Source organism: Lissotriton vulgaris, chromosome 2_1 (assembly GCF_964263255.1).
Source record: "Lissotriton vulgaris chromosome 2_1, aLisVul1.2, whole genome shotgun sequence".
NCBI lineage: Eukaryota > Metazoa > Chordata > Amphibia > Caudata > Salamandridae > Lissotriton > Lissotriton vulgaris.
Genome location: NC_141687.1, coordinates 207,360,823 through 207,375,961, shown reverse-complemented (window position 1 = coordinate 207,375,961; position 15,139 = coordinate 207,360,823). Strand labels below are relative to the sequence as shown.

Here is a 15,139-nt window from a genome sequence, read left to right as displayed (position 1 = left end):
CTGGAAAGAAACTGGGACTACTATTGAATTTGGCAGGGGACGACGTCGAAGAACTTCTGGTGACACTGCCGACCGAAGAAACAAAAACATATGACCAACTAAAGAAATGCCTAACAGCCAAATTCGACCCGCAACGAAACATTGATTTCGAACGATATACTTTTACCATCGCATGTCAACAAGTCGGCGAAACACTAGACGACTTCGCGACACGGCTGAGGAAATTGGTGACCCATTGTGAATTTGACAAATTCGATAACGAGCAAGCAATCAGGCTACGGATCATAGAAGGCTGTCGCGACACAGGATTCAGAGCAAGAATACTTAAGGAACCAACCTCGTTGGAGAACATCCTGTCACTAGCGAGAGCAGAAGCGAGAGCAGCGGAACATGCCAAGGAAATGGAAAGAGGGAAGAGCGTTGAAACAGAAAACGCACACTTTACGACAAACAGATATCGTACAGACCAACGAAGAAATGACTGGAGGGAACAAAAAGAGAGGAGACGACCTGAAAGAACATGTTACAAGTGCGGAATGGATTTTCCGCACAGAGGTCAATGCCCCGCATTTGGCCAGACGTGCAGAAGATGTGGTGTAAGAAATCACTACGCCAGTATGTGCCAAGGTGCCCCATTAAGAGACGACAATGGGAGAACAGGAAGACAACAGGAATCGACGACAAGACATGTCAGGTATGTTGACAACGAAAGGAGGAGTTCATCACGAGGGTCAGGTGAAGAAGAGGAAGTAGAGAAAGTAGAAAGACTATATCACATGTCGGAGGTGCACGACGAGCAGAGCAAGGAAGAAGAAGCAGGAGAAAGAACACAGCCAGCAGACAAAAGCACCCGAGGAAAGACAGACCATGCAAAGATAAGAGTAGGAGTGCATGAAACAGACTTTGTACTGGACAGTGGTGCAACTTGCAATGTCATGTGTGCATCGGAGTATGAGAGAATGGAAGTAAAGCCGATCCTGAGAGCGTCCAAGGTAAAGATCTTTACTTGGGGGGCAAGGAAAGAAGTAACTAACCTGGGGAAGTTCACAGAGGAACTGAAATACAATGACAAGATAAATAAGGAGGACATTCATGTTCTACAAGGCGATGTCCCAGGGCCATGCCTGATGAGCAGCAGCACCGCCCAAACAATGGGCCTTATAACAATGACATATAAAAAAGACAACAGCTATGTTGGGAGCAAGCAAAGAGAAGACTCAGGGAACAAAGAAAGAGGAAGAGAACAAAAAAGAACAATGGAGTGAACAAATACAACTCAAGGCGGCGGTAGAAATAAAGGAGCAAGAAACAAAATGGAGGGCAGAGAACAACGATCAAGGCGACGAGAGGCCGGCAAAAAGAGAGCAGAAGGAGGACAACGGAAGGACAGAAAGAAAAGTGAGAGGAGCGAGCAACGACAAAGAGAGAGCGACTGGCAAACTGAGAAAAGACGGAGAACAACTGAAAAGCAGGAAGAAAGATGACGGCAGAAAACGACGATCAAGGAAGGGATGCAAAGGGACAAAGAGACTACGTAGACAGAAGTAGGAAACAGAGACTGGGGAGACAGATCGACGAGACTGACAATCTCTCTCTCTCTCTCTCTCTCTCTCTCTCTCTCTCTCTCTCTCTCTCTCTCTCTCACTGCAACGACGAGTTAATGATGTAAATGGTGGGGACACGGAGTGATTAGTAGAACTGAGCCACGAACTGTTGTTGCAACAAAGGGGGAGATGTCATGACCTGACAGACAGATGACGGACAAGGCGACAGGACAGTAGGGACAGCAGACACTAGGACCCTGTGGGTCGTGAGGGAGGTGACCAGGTCACCGGACACCACATCCGGTCAGGGGACAGGAAGAGGACAGATTCGACCAGGGCGACCACGTAGAAGGACGTGTGTGGGACCAGCTGTATGCAACACCATAATAAAGAACCGTGAGCGCACCTACCTGTGTCCGTGAGTGATTGCGCTGCGCAGTGCCACCCTTGCAGACACGACAGTCCCCACCTGCATCCTCTGCGCCAGCGGGACATCGCAACAGTGGGGAAAACCTACTGGACTGGCTAAGACACACTGGAACGCGGATGGAGGTTGCCGATGCAACATCTGCAAAATCTGGCACCCGAGCCGCAAGATAGCGGCCATGACGAGCAAGGAGTGTGCACAAACCTGCAGTTGTATCCCCCGCTGGGCTTGGGGCTGGGGCCTGTGCGGTGGGTGAGGCGGCTGACAGGGTGCGCGAGACTCGCGCACCTTGTTGATGACCTGGAAGCGGCGAGACCCCAGTTGTGCAGCTCGGAGGCCTGAGGACTGGGCCTGCCCCCGGAGCTGCTCTGAGAATGAGACGGGATCTGCTACCTGTGACGTCCCGCGGGGCCCTGCTTGTTGTGGATGCACCAGCCACGCGGACAGGTGTGCGGATGAAGGGCCCGCCCTGCCTGGGTGGGAAGCTTGTGACGCCCTGTCGTGGCCTGGTGCTGGGTTCTGCACCCCAAGAGGCTGAAGATCAGGGGCGTCACGGACAGAGCTGATGCTTGGGACATTGGAAAGGCCTTCCTAGGGCTAGTAATCTCCCGCCAACCTGCTGGCCCTGGTGCAGTCACCCTAACCGGAGGTGGCAAGGACACAGTGAAACAGGTGAGAGTGTAGTGGTGCCCAGCATTGGGCAGCATTCACAGACTTGGTGCAACATGGCCCCTTTGCGTTGAAAGGGTCTTGCGCGGGAAGACAGTCTCCATACCTGAAGCATATTGCTGGTGGACTCAAACAGGGCCCAAGGCCTGCGGTAATCTAAAGCCATGTGCTCGATACTGAGGAAGTTACCCAGTACCTTCCCACGTGCCATATTTTCAGGTGCCATCATCGCCACAAGTACAGGACTATACCAGGCCCCACACAGCGGCTGTAAGACACGCAAGTGGGGTGTATATCCACCCTTCGCGTTGGATTGGCAACGGTGCTACCCTTGTCAACTCCGCTTGAGGCTCAGAATTCCTGTACCCCAGGAGGAAGAGGGGAAAACATTGAGAAAACCAAAACGAAGATGACAGGCGCCCGTTTGGATCGAGGAGAAGAGACCGCTGACTCAACTCAGGCCCCAGCTACCTCACTGGACCCGGTGTAACAACAGCTGAATAAAATCTTAGGCATACTTGCCAACACAAAGGCTACTCTCCATCAAGATATCAGCACCGTATCAGCGGGATTGGGCCTCCTCAGAGCCGAGCATTACAAATTAGCGGACCGAGTAAAAACAGCAGAGGCCTCGATTTCGGAACTCCACCCAATACAAACAAGATTAACCCACCAAGTTACTGAGCTCAACGAAAGGGTCAACACATTAGAGCGCAGTGCCGAAGATGCAGAGAGGCGCAATAGGAGGAATAACATACGGATCATTGGGCTGCCGGAAGGATCACAGGGCGGCAACATGATCACCTTCTTAGAACCCTGGCTTCGCATGGTAATGGCACCAGAGGGCCTCTCCCTGTTCCACACACTTGAGAGGGCTCTTAGGGCCCTCGCCCACCCGCCGGGCCCGGGTCACCTCCGCGTCCCGTGGTACCTAAATACCTCCACTATAAAGACAGCGGTGTCCTCCTGCAGAAGGCATGTGCTGATGGCCCATTCACGGTGGACAATAACCAAGTTTCTATCTTTCCTGATTACACGGCTGAAGTGCAGAGACAGCGGGCCTCCTATCTGGAGATCAAGAATGCATTAAGGGAAGAAAACTTGCAGTACTTTCTGATGTTACCTGCAAGGCTCGCATAGTGCTAGACCAAAAGACACTATTTTGTGGTGAAAACCCAGATGCTGCCTGGGAATGGCTGGAATCCTACAAAGCTGGGCACAATCCTAAGAAACCAGGTGCAGTAGACTTTCACAGCACCACAAGAGCAAGAAAGAGAGCACGATCCCGATCAAAGTCGCCCAAACGACCCAGCCTCTCACAAATTGAGAGAGAGAGATCGGCTGCCTTGCAAGCTGTAGCTGCCATCATGAAAATAGCCGAGTCTGCGCCGGAACCTGGTTCTGGATCACCTAAACAAACTGGGGGCTCGGACTCAGACAGCTCACAAGCGGATAGCACCACATTGTCAACGGTCACTTCCAGAACACCAGACGATCTTTAAATGGATTGAGACTATTTCACTTGGAGTCATTCCCTGAGACACCATAGGGTTGCCTGCTGTGGCTGAGGATCAGTGGGCGGGTGCCAAAGGTCCCAAAGGCTGGCGTGGGTTGCCCTGCACACAAGAACACCGCAAGTCAGATGGTTCTGCACTTGCTGCGGCCTGCTCACGCCCCGGATGGCCTCACCTGTCATGGAAGGGGCTTCCAGACAACTTGGATGGTTTGCTTGCAGTTTGGGTGGATGGCCATTGCCAGACTGCTCTGGGGACTGTGGAGTTCAAGTTTATGGGGTTTCCTATTGTTTCACACCATTGATTTTATTTTTAGGCAGGTGGGGTCCTGGTTCATTGTTTTGGGATATGGGTGGGAGGGGATGGTGGACCTAAACACCTGAGCTCAAGAATATGCCTCTGATCAAAATGCACTTAAATTACTGACATGGAACATTAGAGGAATGGTCCCAGCCACTAAACACCATAACATACATGGATATCTACTCAGGAGAGGGGTACATATTGCCTTCCTTCAGAAAACACATCACACCCATGGAGAGGTAGAGCACTTACGCAGAAGATGGAGGGCAAATATTTGCTAGCTCCTACTCCGCATATGCAAGGAGTGTGTTGATATGGGTGAGAGCTGGTATTCCATTCGAGCCCCTGCAAACACTTATAGATAAAGATGGCAGATATGTATTATTAAAGGGCAAGATTTTTGGAAAGGACATCACGCTGGGCAGTGTATACACGCCTAACCAAGACCAGGTACTCTTTCTTCAGAACCTTTCGGCCCCTCTTGCTGAATTGTTCACCCCAAATGTCTTAATAGGTGGCGACTTTAATTATGTCACAAATATCCTTCTAGATCGCCCACACCCTGCATTAGAGTGCTCAAGCCCACCGTACTGCAGTGGGGTTCAAGGACTGGAGGGGACATTTGGGACTGGCAGATGCTGGAAGGACACAACATGCGAGAGTCTGGGACTATTCCTATTACTAACCCCTACACCACTTACACACCAGGCTGGACTTTTTCTTGACCACACCTGACCTAGTTTGCTCGGTCTCTCACACAGAATACCTAGGGCACACCTTCTCAGATCATAGGTCCTCTTACTAACCCTCCAACCTACAAGGACACGCCCACCGATCCCACTATGGTGACTAAATCTGTCAAGGTTAGAGGACACTTACTTTAAGGAGACCATAGGCACTGCCATTGCACTTACTTTGTCAGTTACGCACAGACGGCATCCACCACATTGGTGGAATGGGAGGCATTCAAAGTAGTTATGATGAGGCACTGCCTCAGACAATAAATTGGGGCTAAGAGAGAACTTCATCAGCAATTAGAAGTACTGGCGGAAGACCTGCATAGACCAGACAATGAACAAGGAATGAGACCAGACGCGCAAACTAACCTAAAGCACACACCCGCACTATACCACCAAGCTCTTGAGCAGCTGCATTGCCACGATTACGGGCTATCTTCCAAAAGTGCAGGAGGAAGAGGGGTGGCCTGGCAGACTATTGGCATGGCTAATTAGGCCGGAGACACGCGGAACTCAGATTACTCAAATCAGAACCAATGAAGGGATCTCACACTACCCCTGATGCCATTAATGCAACATTCTGTGACTAATTTACAATCCTAAACAATGCCCCCCCTCCCGACACTTTCAGAAGCCCAGAGGAAGTTCTTAAGAGTGCTGAACCCTTGGACATCAGATAAATAGGTGGTGTATGCTTTGGGAGGGCCGGTGACTGTACATGAGATTCGGGCAGCAATTAAAAGCATGGCAACTGGGAAAACCCCGGGTGCTGACGGCCTGCCAGCCAAATTTTACTACACGTACGCCTCTAGGCTTGCGCCACAATTGTAGACACTGTATACAGAATCCCTGAGGTTGGGACATCTCCCCTACTCAACATGGGATGCCTTATTGGTCCCTCTCCCCAAGAAGCCCTTGACCGAGGCGAAGGTCACAGATTTTCGACTACTCTCCATGTTAAGCATGCACTTTAAAATTCGTACTAAGGTCCCGGCGCTCTGCTTACTTCCCCACATGCCAGAACTGGTTCACACAGACCAGAACAGCTTTATCCCTGCCAGAAACCTGTAGTTCAACCTACGCAGAATGAATTTAATACTGTACCACCCAGATGCCCGACAATTGCCCCTGGCAGGCCTCCTGTCAATAGACCTAGAGAAGGCCTTTGACACAGTGAGATGGGACTACCTGTTTGAGACTATGAAATACATGGGCCTGGGTGAGGGCTGGGACAAGATGGGTGAGGTTACTCTATGAACACCCAACAGCCAGGGTAAAAACCGGAAAGACGGTGTCTACGCGATATGGGGTTTTTCGAGGCACGTAACAGGGCTGCCGACTGTCACCACTCCTGATAGCATGGAGCCGTTGGCAGCGCTGTTCAGACGCTGTGGCGAGGGACTTGGCATAACTTTAGGAGGGAACGCACACATTTTTTCTTATATATGCGACTGCAGGTACTTGAACAGCGATCGATCTAGTGGGGCAGTTTGAGTCACAGTCCGGACTTAAAGTTAATCGCACTGAGACCTATCTGTTTCTATGTCCACTGACACAGCCCGCCCCCCTGAACCTCGTAGAAGGTATTAATTGGTTCCTATAACCTTCAGATACCTGGGAATTCAGGTATTTCATTCACTAGATGACGTATGCGAAAGTAATATCGGAAAGGCCCTCAGATCCCTGAGATCTAACGTTTTTGTTTTTTTAAAAACTTTATTTTTGAATTTTTGGCAACAAAACAGCATCAAAGAGTGCATTCACATGTACACATTTTAGTCCATAATCTATAAAGCATGCATAGAACCAGGGGATGGGCTATATACTTTTTCGTTACAATAGCCGTGTACCATTCTCAGTTGGTCTCACACCGTACACAGCAGTAGGCCACATAGCGTCTCAGGTTGCGTGCAGCGACAACATATTTCTACAAAGGGGGATCTTCTACAAATTAGCATACTTTCAAAAGGCGCCCTATTTACCCAAGCACCGGTTACAGATAACATCAAAGCCGTTTATTCAATGCGTGCCGGCATATTAACACACCCCCATCCTCTGAAATGAAAGCTCACACAGTACTCAGTCCATTATTTCGGGTCCACATTCTCTGTACCCTGTACTCACATGTGCGCTTAAGGAATATGTCATAGAAGATACATATGGGCCCTCCTAGGAAGTCGTCTCCTCTTCAGCATCACCATTCTCATTTAATAGGTAATATTGCAATGGGGCCCAGATATCTTTTGGCCGTGAAGTGATTGGCAATAATTCCGAATATGTATTTAATGTTCTTGGCAATAAGTAAGGTCACGCAGCCAGTCCTTAAATTTAGGGGCCCTACCCCTGCCCCATCTACATGCAACTCTCCTTTTAGCCACCAAGAGGGCTAGTGCAATAAATTTGCGGTGTGCTGCCTGTATGGACTCTACATATCCCAATAGAGCCAGAATGGGGGAGGGGTCTATCTCTGTATCAATCATTTTGGACAGTGCTGCAAACACCTGACTCCAATAGAGCTGAACTGCATCACATGCCCACTCCAGATGCAAAAAATCAGCCCCTGGGGCGCGGCGTCTGTCACAATTATCAGTAGTGAGAAGTTGAAATCTACACATTCGGGCTGGAGTGTAATACAGTCGGTGTACAAATTTGTAATGTATAATTCTGTATCTGCTGCTGGAAGAAATGCGCTCCGTCTGTTGGAGACAAAATTCCCATTGCCTGTCCGTGAGTGGCGTCTCCAGTTCCTGGTCCCATCTTATTTTAGCCGCTAATGGTGGGGTAGCTATTTGTGTGTGCACTGATCTGTATATTGTCGATACCAGTTTGCTAGGGGTGTCTTTTTGAAGTATGTGCTGCAAAGGAGCAAAAGTTCGAGGTTCATGAGGGAAATCAGGCGTAAGTGCTTTCAGTCCCTGACGCAGCCTAATGTACAGAAAGACGTCTAGTGGAGATGGTTGTATGCCTTCATATAAATGTTCCATAGTACGGAATGTTCCATTGTGATACAAGTCGCCCCATGTCGCAACGTGGATCCTGTGGAGCAGCCTGCGAAATCCCGCTTCCTGCAGTAAGGGCACATTTGGGTGGTAAGCAAGCGGTAATAGCGGCGCATAGAGCATTGCAGTCTCCAATCTAGCAGCAAGTCGGGTCCACGCGGTTACTGTACTCATCACCGTCGTGGGTGTCTTGTCCCTGCCTGGTACCAAGGCGTAGAACGCGCCTTCTATGGGGATCGGATGGGCCAGCCAGTGCTCCGCCGCCAGCTGGTGCATGTATCGAGGCTGATGCACCCAAAAGAAGGCATAGTGAGCCTGAGCAGCCTGGTAATACAATTCAAAGTCTGGCACGCCAAACCCGCCCTGGTTATACGGCCTAGTTAGGGTGTCCCATTTCAGTCGAGGCGTTTTTCCGCCCAATACCAATCTGATGAGTTCCGTTCGAAGCTGCTGAAAAAAATTCCTGCCTGGGTAGAAAGGAATATTTAAAAACAAGTATAGCAATTGGGGGAGGATCGCCATCTTAATCAAAGACGCCCTACCAGCCATGGATAGGGGCAGGGTAATCCATCTCGTAATATTATCAACAATGCGAGTCATCGTAGTGCCATAGTTAGCTCTGAGTAATTCATCTCGGTCCTTCTCTATGTGGATACCCAAGTATTTGAAATCTCCCTCGCACCAAGTGATGGGGTAATCCAGCCCAAATTGTGTCGTGGATGCCGTGAGTGGGAATATGCACGACTTACCCCAATTGATTTGAACTCCGGAGAGTCTACCAAAATGTATAAACTCTCTGAGAATGGGGTTCAAGTGTTCGCTGGGATCACGCACGTATAAAGTGATATCATCCGCATACATGGAGATTAGAATTTGTCTCTGAAAGCATCGCAGCGCTCTGTCATTGTGATGTTGTCGCAACTTCGCCGCCAGGGGCTCCGTAGCTATAGCAAACAGGAGCAGCGATAGGGGACACCCCTGCCTAGTGCCTCTGGTGACGGGGAATTCAGAGGAAAGTCTGCCATTAATGAGCACTCTGGCCACCGGATTCTCGTGTAGGAGCTTAATTCATGAAATAAATATTATCGGAAAGCCCATTCGCTCCAAGATTCGGAACACATAGTCCCATTCTAGAGAATCAAAGGCCTTAGTGGCATCGAGGAAAATGGCAGCCATCGGTTGGTCTTCGTGTACCGAGTTTAGAACCGAAAAGAAAGTACGTAAATTATGTGACGTCGCTCTGCCAGGCACAAAACCCGATTGGTCGGGCATATCAGGGTAGGGAGCAGGAGGCTGATACGAGTAGCAATCAGTTTGGCAAGTATTTTCACATCGCAATTTAGCAAGGATAGGGGCCGGTAAGAGTGACATTTATTCGCCGGTTTCCCGGGTTTCAAAAGTGATGTAATAAGTGCTAAACACATAGAGGGCGGCAAGTGGCCCACCTCAAGGGCATCTTCGTAGACCTCTCGTAGTACCGGAGCCATAAAATCTTTATACGTTTTATAAAATTCTATTGGGATCCCGTCTAATTCCGTAGCTTTACCTGACCGCATATACATGATCCCCTCTCGCACCTCATCCAGCTCGAAGGGGGCACTCAAAAACGCCCTCTGTGCATCACTAAGCAAACCAAGGGAAACATCGGCTAGATATTCTCGCAAGTGGGGGTCACCCGTTCTAGTGGACGTGTATAGCGTGCTGTAGTGTGTCACAAAAGAGTTGAGGATTTGTGCGGTGTCTTTAAATACCTCTCCCTCCGGATTTTTGAGCTCCAGTATAATATTAGGCGCTCGTGCCAGTTTCATCGTTGCAGCCAAGGCCTTCCCCGGTCTCTCGCCTTCGCCATAGCGGCGAGCGATCCAATACTTGCCCCTAAATTTCGATTCCCTAGTGGCTTCGTCAGTGTACTCAGCAATTTTCTCACGTATACTCGAGAGGGTGGCATCATCAGGACAAGTAGCCAATGACGCCTCAAGGTTTTTAAGTTCCATCTCTAGTGTCGTCAATCGTGCCACGATGCTTTTTAAAACCCCGGAACCCTTAGCGATACAGAACCCCCTCAAAGTCACCTTGAATGCGTCCCAAATAGTTTCTACGTCATTAACAGAATCTTTATTCCGCTTGAAAAAATCGAAACATTCCTCGCGGAGCTCTTCCTGAAATGCAGCGTCAAGTAACATCGTAGGTTGCAGTCGCCAGGCAGTGGTCGGGGGGCCTAAATCTGCCGAACGCAGAGTGATTTTCACAGGCCAGTGATCAGAGTACGTTCTAGGGAGATGCTGTGATTTAACAAGTGAAGTGTAAAGCTGTGGTGTCAGAAATATATAGTCAAGTCTCTCCCATGAATGCGCTTGTGCCGTAAAATGTGTACCCTCCCTTGTGTCAGTGTGTAAATGTATCTAGGTGTCAATCAAATTATGATCCGCGAGTGCCGCACGAAGTGTCGTTCTTGCCCTAGTGTAATGGTGAGGGATGGGTGTGACCTGTCCATAGCAGGGTCCAGGGTAGTGTTGAAATCTCCCCCCCAGATGAGATGTTGCGGGCCTGTTCCTACAATTGCCGCCCACAGATCCGTGAAGAACTGAGGATCATCAATGTTGGGACCATAGCAGCACACCAAGGTGACCGCAATGGTTCCTAGTCTGCCCCACATCATACAATACCGTCCCTGAGCGTCCACAGTGGTACCAGCCATAGTAAAGGGCGTACCTTTCCGTACCAGTATTGCTGTGCCCCTAGAATATGTTGAGAAGGACGAGAATACCGTGTGAATCGCCCACCTGTTGGCAAAGGTTTGGACAGCCTGTGCCTTGAAGAGAGTTTCTTGGAGAAAGGCTATATGCACTGAGTGGCGGTCCAGGTATGATAGAATTTGACGCCGTTTCCTAGGGTCTCCCAAGCCCCTCACATTCCATGTCAATACATTTAAATCAGTATCCCCCCATGAGTGGTGTGGTCTCTCAACACTAGGTAGCATATTAGGTACATCCGTGAGGGTCTGAGGTCGTGAGTAGCCGCATCAGGGTCCTGCTCTGTCACAGTGGGCCAATGGTCAAACAGACCGAACCCTAAGGTAATACACATGCTGGTGCAGTCTTGTGGATCAATGCCTGTGTACAAATGCACTGCGAGGGTATCCTCCCGCCTACCATCATCACAAAGGCCTGTCAGGTCTATATGTAGCAACTCTTCGATAGTCATTGCGCCCAAACTTATACTGTAATTAGCGAACACCCAACCCTCCCCCTCCCTCAACTGAAACAACTCTAAGTCTCCAAAAGCAGAAGCTCCTACTGTAGTGTCAACAGTCAATGCGATAAGTCCTATCCAATACAATGCAAGGCCTTGTGCCCCGTCTTCCCCCCATTTAAATAACATTGGATACATCCAGCCCCGTTCCACAAACCAGGACACAACTGCAGTCAAGCCTAAACTATAGTCCATGTCATTCGCTCTTGCAAGTATGAATCGCAACACGTATCTCAAACAATCGGCATCATGCATTTTCGATAAAAGGACATCCGAATCATGGATGATAGCATAGAAAACCAAATTTGTCTCAAAAAGCCCTATACCACCCCCCACCCACTGAAGCATCCCCAACTTGCCAGCATCCCCATCCCACCCCCTCCCTTAGCAACCATTAAACAACCCAACATTTGCAATATAGTCAACATGTCCATTGGGGTACACCCTATGGGGTTCGTCTAAGGTGCGCACATAGCCACCCCCTAAACCTTGCCCTTCGTCCTGTTCGGCCGCATTTGGGCGCATTCTAGGGAAGGGGGCGGTGCCTGGAATACATTACCACAAACAGTCCAGTACCTGTCCATGGGACACTCGATCAGCAGCAGCGTCCTCTCACATTTGAAGCCCTCCTGTGGGCCTCCAGGTAATGTCAATGGGACAACCTGGGGATCAGAGCTCCAACTTAATCGTCTTCATTCGGCGATTGGACATCGTCCTGTCCCTCGCCGCCACTGTTTCTATGCCCAGAACGTTCCCGTCTCAGAGCCTTCAGAAAATCTTCCACCTGTTGTGGATTCGTGAAGAAGTGCTGCTTAGCTTGATGAGTCACTCTCAGCTTCGCCGGGTACAGCAGCGCATAGTCCACCTGTAGTGCGCGGAGTTTTTTCTTGACATCAAGGAATTTACGTCGTTGTTCCTGCACTGTAGGCGTAAAGTCTGGATAAATGGAAAAGCTGACACCATCACACGTGAGATTTTGGTTGGTGCGTGCTGCTTGCAGCGCAGTATCCCGGTCCCGGTAGTTTAGGAGCCGTGCAATGATGGGTCGTGGTGGGGCTCCAGGCTTAGGCCGTGGACCAAGCGAGCGGTGTGCCCTTTCGACGATAAATTGTTTGGAGAACGCCTCAGGCCCAATTGCAGCAATGAGTATCTTCTCCATGTACTCTTCCATGCGCCCGTGTTGGTGGATTCCGGCACGCCTATCACGCGAATGTTATTTCGCCGGCTGCGAGCTTCCAACTCCTCATTCTTCGCAGCAATAACTCTGAGGATATTGTCCATTCTCGAGATCTGCGTGGTATGCGAGGCCGTGGTGTCATCGTTACCAGATATTCGCCTTTCAGTTTCAGTGATGCGCTCTTCGTGTACATCCATTTTCTGTACAATGGCGTCCATTCTTGACGACATCCGGTCGACTTTGTCCACTATTGTGGCAAACCCCAGCCTCATTTCTTGCATCATCTGTTGCATTTCTGACGCGGAGGAGCTAGAACTCGTTCCAGTTGTCGATGGGCTTTGGGAGCCCCCTGTATCCGGCGCGCTCCGCAACCCTTTCTTTGCAGTGATGGACTCAAATGTTAGCTTAGGTTGCCGATTATCCTGCTTTCCCATGGTGGGTCTCTTGTAGGGACTCGCAGCAGTTGGTAAAGGTCGCTTTTCACGTTCTTCCCGGCGAGGGCAGGAGCTTGTACTCATGGGCACAGTGCAGCGCGACTGGGTGTCTCCACCACCAATATGCCGAGACGTCCGAGTAGTTTATACCAGTTGTGGTATACGGGCGGGTGAAATAGGCGCAATGCACCGCCTCTAGTAGAGTAATCCCAGCTGCATACAGCCCTGCGGCACCTATAGCAATCTCAGTGGGAAGATGAGGCTGGTGAGGCAGTTATCGACCTCCACCCCCACCACGCAGAAAGTCAGGGAGACGTCTTGAGCGGTCGCCCGCGTTTCCAGGTAGCAAATCAGGTCTGCCCACGCGGCCTAGTAGATAGTCTCTTCTCACTCTGGGCAGATAGAGCAGGAACGTGGGGGCACCATACTGCAGGTCAAGACAGTGCAGCGAAAATCTGTAGAACTTGCGGCAGAGTAGTGCCTCCAGTACGGCCGCATATGCTGGCACGTAGCTCCTCCAGTAGCAATGAGGGGCAAAGTGGACGCAATCACCTCAGTATAGTATCGACTGTTCCTCCTGGTCCGCGCATTGGACTCCGTGATGCGCGTCAGGCACCTCCAGTAGGCATTTCGCCGTTACCAACGGCCCTCTGTGCTGTGTGCCCGGGTGTGTCCATCTGCGGCCATAGGCCCCACAATAAGCTGTAGCGAGCACGGAGGCTCGTCAGGGTGTCTCTGCGTAGGTAGGAGCCTTCCGCTACCTCACCACGCAGCAGCCGAGTCTCGGGCTCCCTCCGAGAGATGCACACAGACCAACCCGTGGGGTCCAGGCACCACAGCGGGGGATCTGCGCCGTGCCCAGGTAGGTTCTCACAAGTAATTACAGCCCGTTTAGAATGTCCAGGAGCAGGGGGGGAGGGTTAGCCCTTTCGATCTGTGCTCCGCAGTCTGCTGGTACATGCAGATGTCACTGCGCCTTGCTACGGCGTCACTTAGCAGTCCAAAAGCCCCCTTATAGGCAGCACGCCTCACCGCAGTTCCCAGTCTTCCCCCGCTCGCCGCACAAACCTCAGCCGCTTGTTATACAGGTGCCGCTGATGGCATCAATAGTGTCCATTACTGCTCCGGTGCCTCTTGGTCTCCTGCCCTTCAGTAGCGCCGAAAGGTGGGCACTTCCTAGTGATCTTCCTCCAGAGGCCTGTGTGCCTCGTGGTGCGCCGCGGTCTGGCGTAGTCTTCAGGCCCCCTCAGCACGCTCCGCCCAATCGGACTACCAATAAAGGCCCAGGTTTCCCTTTCTAAAATGGTTATGCTGCCACGCCTCTTATACTTCTTCACTAATCTCCCCACCACAGTCCCCACCTCTTGGTTTAGACAACTGAATGCATTGCTGCGAGATCTCATATGGGAAAGGGGTAGGCGGCGGGTAGCCCTAACAACTTCACAACGTCCATCAACAGAGGGCGGCCTGGGGTCCCAAACTTCTAACTCTGGGCCATATTATCAAGCCTGGGCGATAAAATTATCGCCACTTTATCGGCAGGAAACTGCAGCTAAAGTGTCGATAATGGGCTTGATAATATGCTCCATGGAATTCCAATCGAAGCTCATGTTAGATGTCCTTCACATCTAACATGAGCTTCGATTGGAATTCCAGGGACGACAGTGGGATGTACACTTGAGCACACAGTCGGGTGTGCCTATTGGGGTTTTTCTCCTGACCACTCAAATGGAAAGTGGTTAGTAAATTTCTAGACTTGGCATTGGTCCTGGCTAGGCGGCGAACAGTAATGACTTGGAAATCCACAACGGGACCAACAGGTACCACCTGGAAGCAAGATGTAACATACAGGGCCGGGGCAGAGGGCAGGGTCCTGGGAGAGAAGAGATCAGGGGGCTGAGACAATACCCTATAGAAAGACACTGGAGAAAGATATTAGAGACATCGGAAAACCCAGAGCGAGACCAAAGCAGGGAAGACGAAATGACAATGACGCCTAAATAAGAGTTGAATGGGGTTGACGAACGAACATCTGTTGGGTACCCACTGGGAATCCCCTGTGAGAATTGCTAATACCATCAGA

The 15,139-nt window shown here is 50.5% G+C and overlaps 2 protein-coding genes across 2 annotated transcripts in view; one reads left to right on the top strand and one right to left on the bottom strand.

The window, feature by feature from the left end:
• Positions 1 to 10,376, bottom strand: part of LOC147729841 (uncharacterized) — an 83,352-nt gene extending 72,976 nt beyond the window's left edge. The window contains exon 1 of the mRNA XM_086958414.1: positions 9,740 to 10,376. Within this exon, the coding sequence (XP_086814540.1) occupies positions 9,740 to 10,376 (637 nt within the window). The remainder of the gene's footprint in view (positions 1 to 9,739) is intronic.
• The window catches only part of LOC147729840 (schlafen family member 13-like), a 780,854-nt gene that overhangs the window by 310,414 nt on the left and 455,301 nt on the right, over positions 1 to 15,139 (top strand). The window lies entirely within an intron of this gene.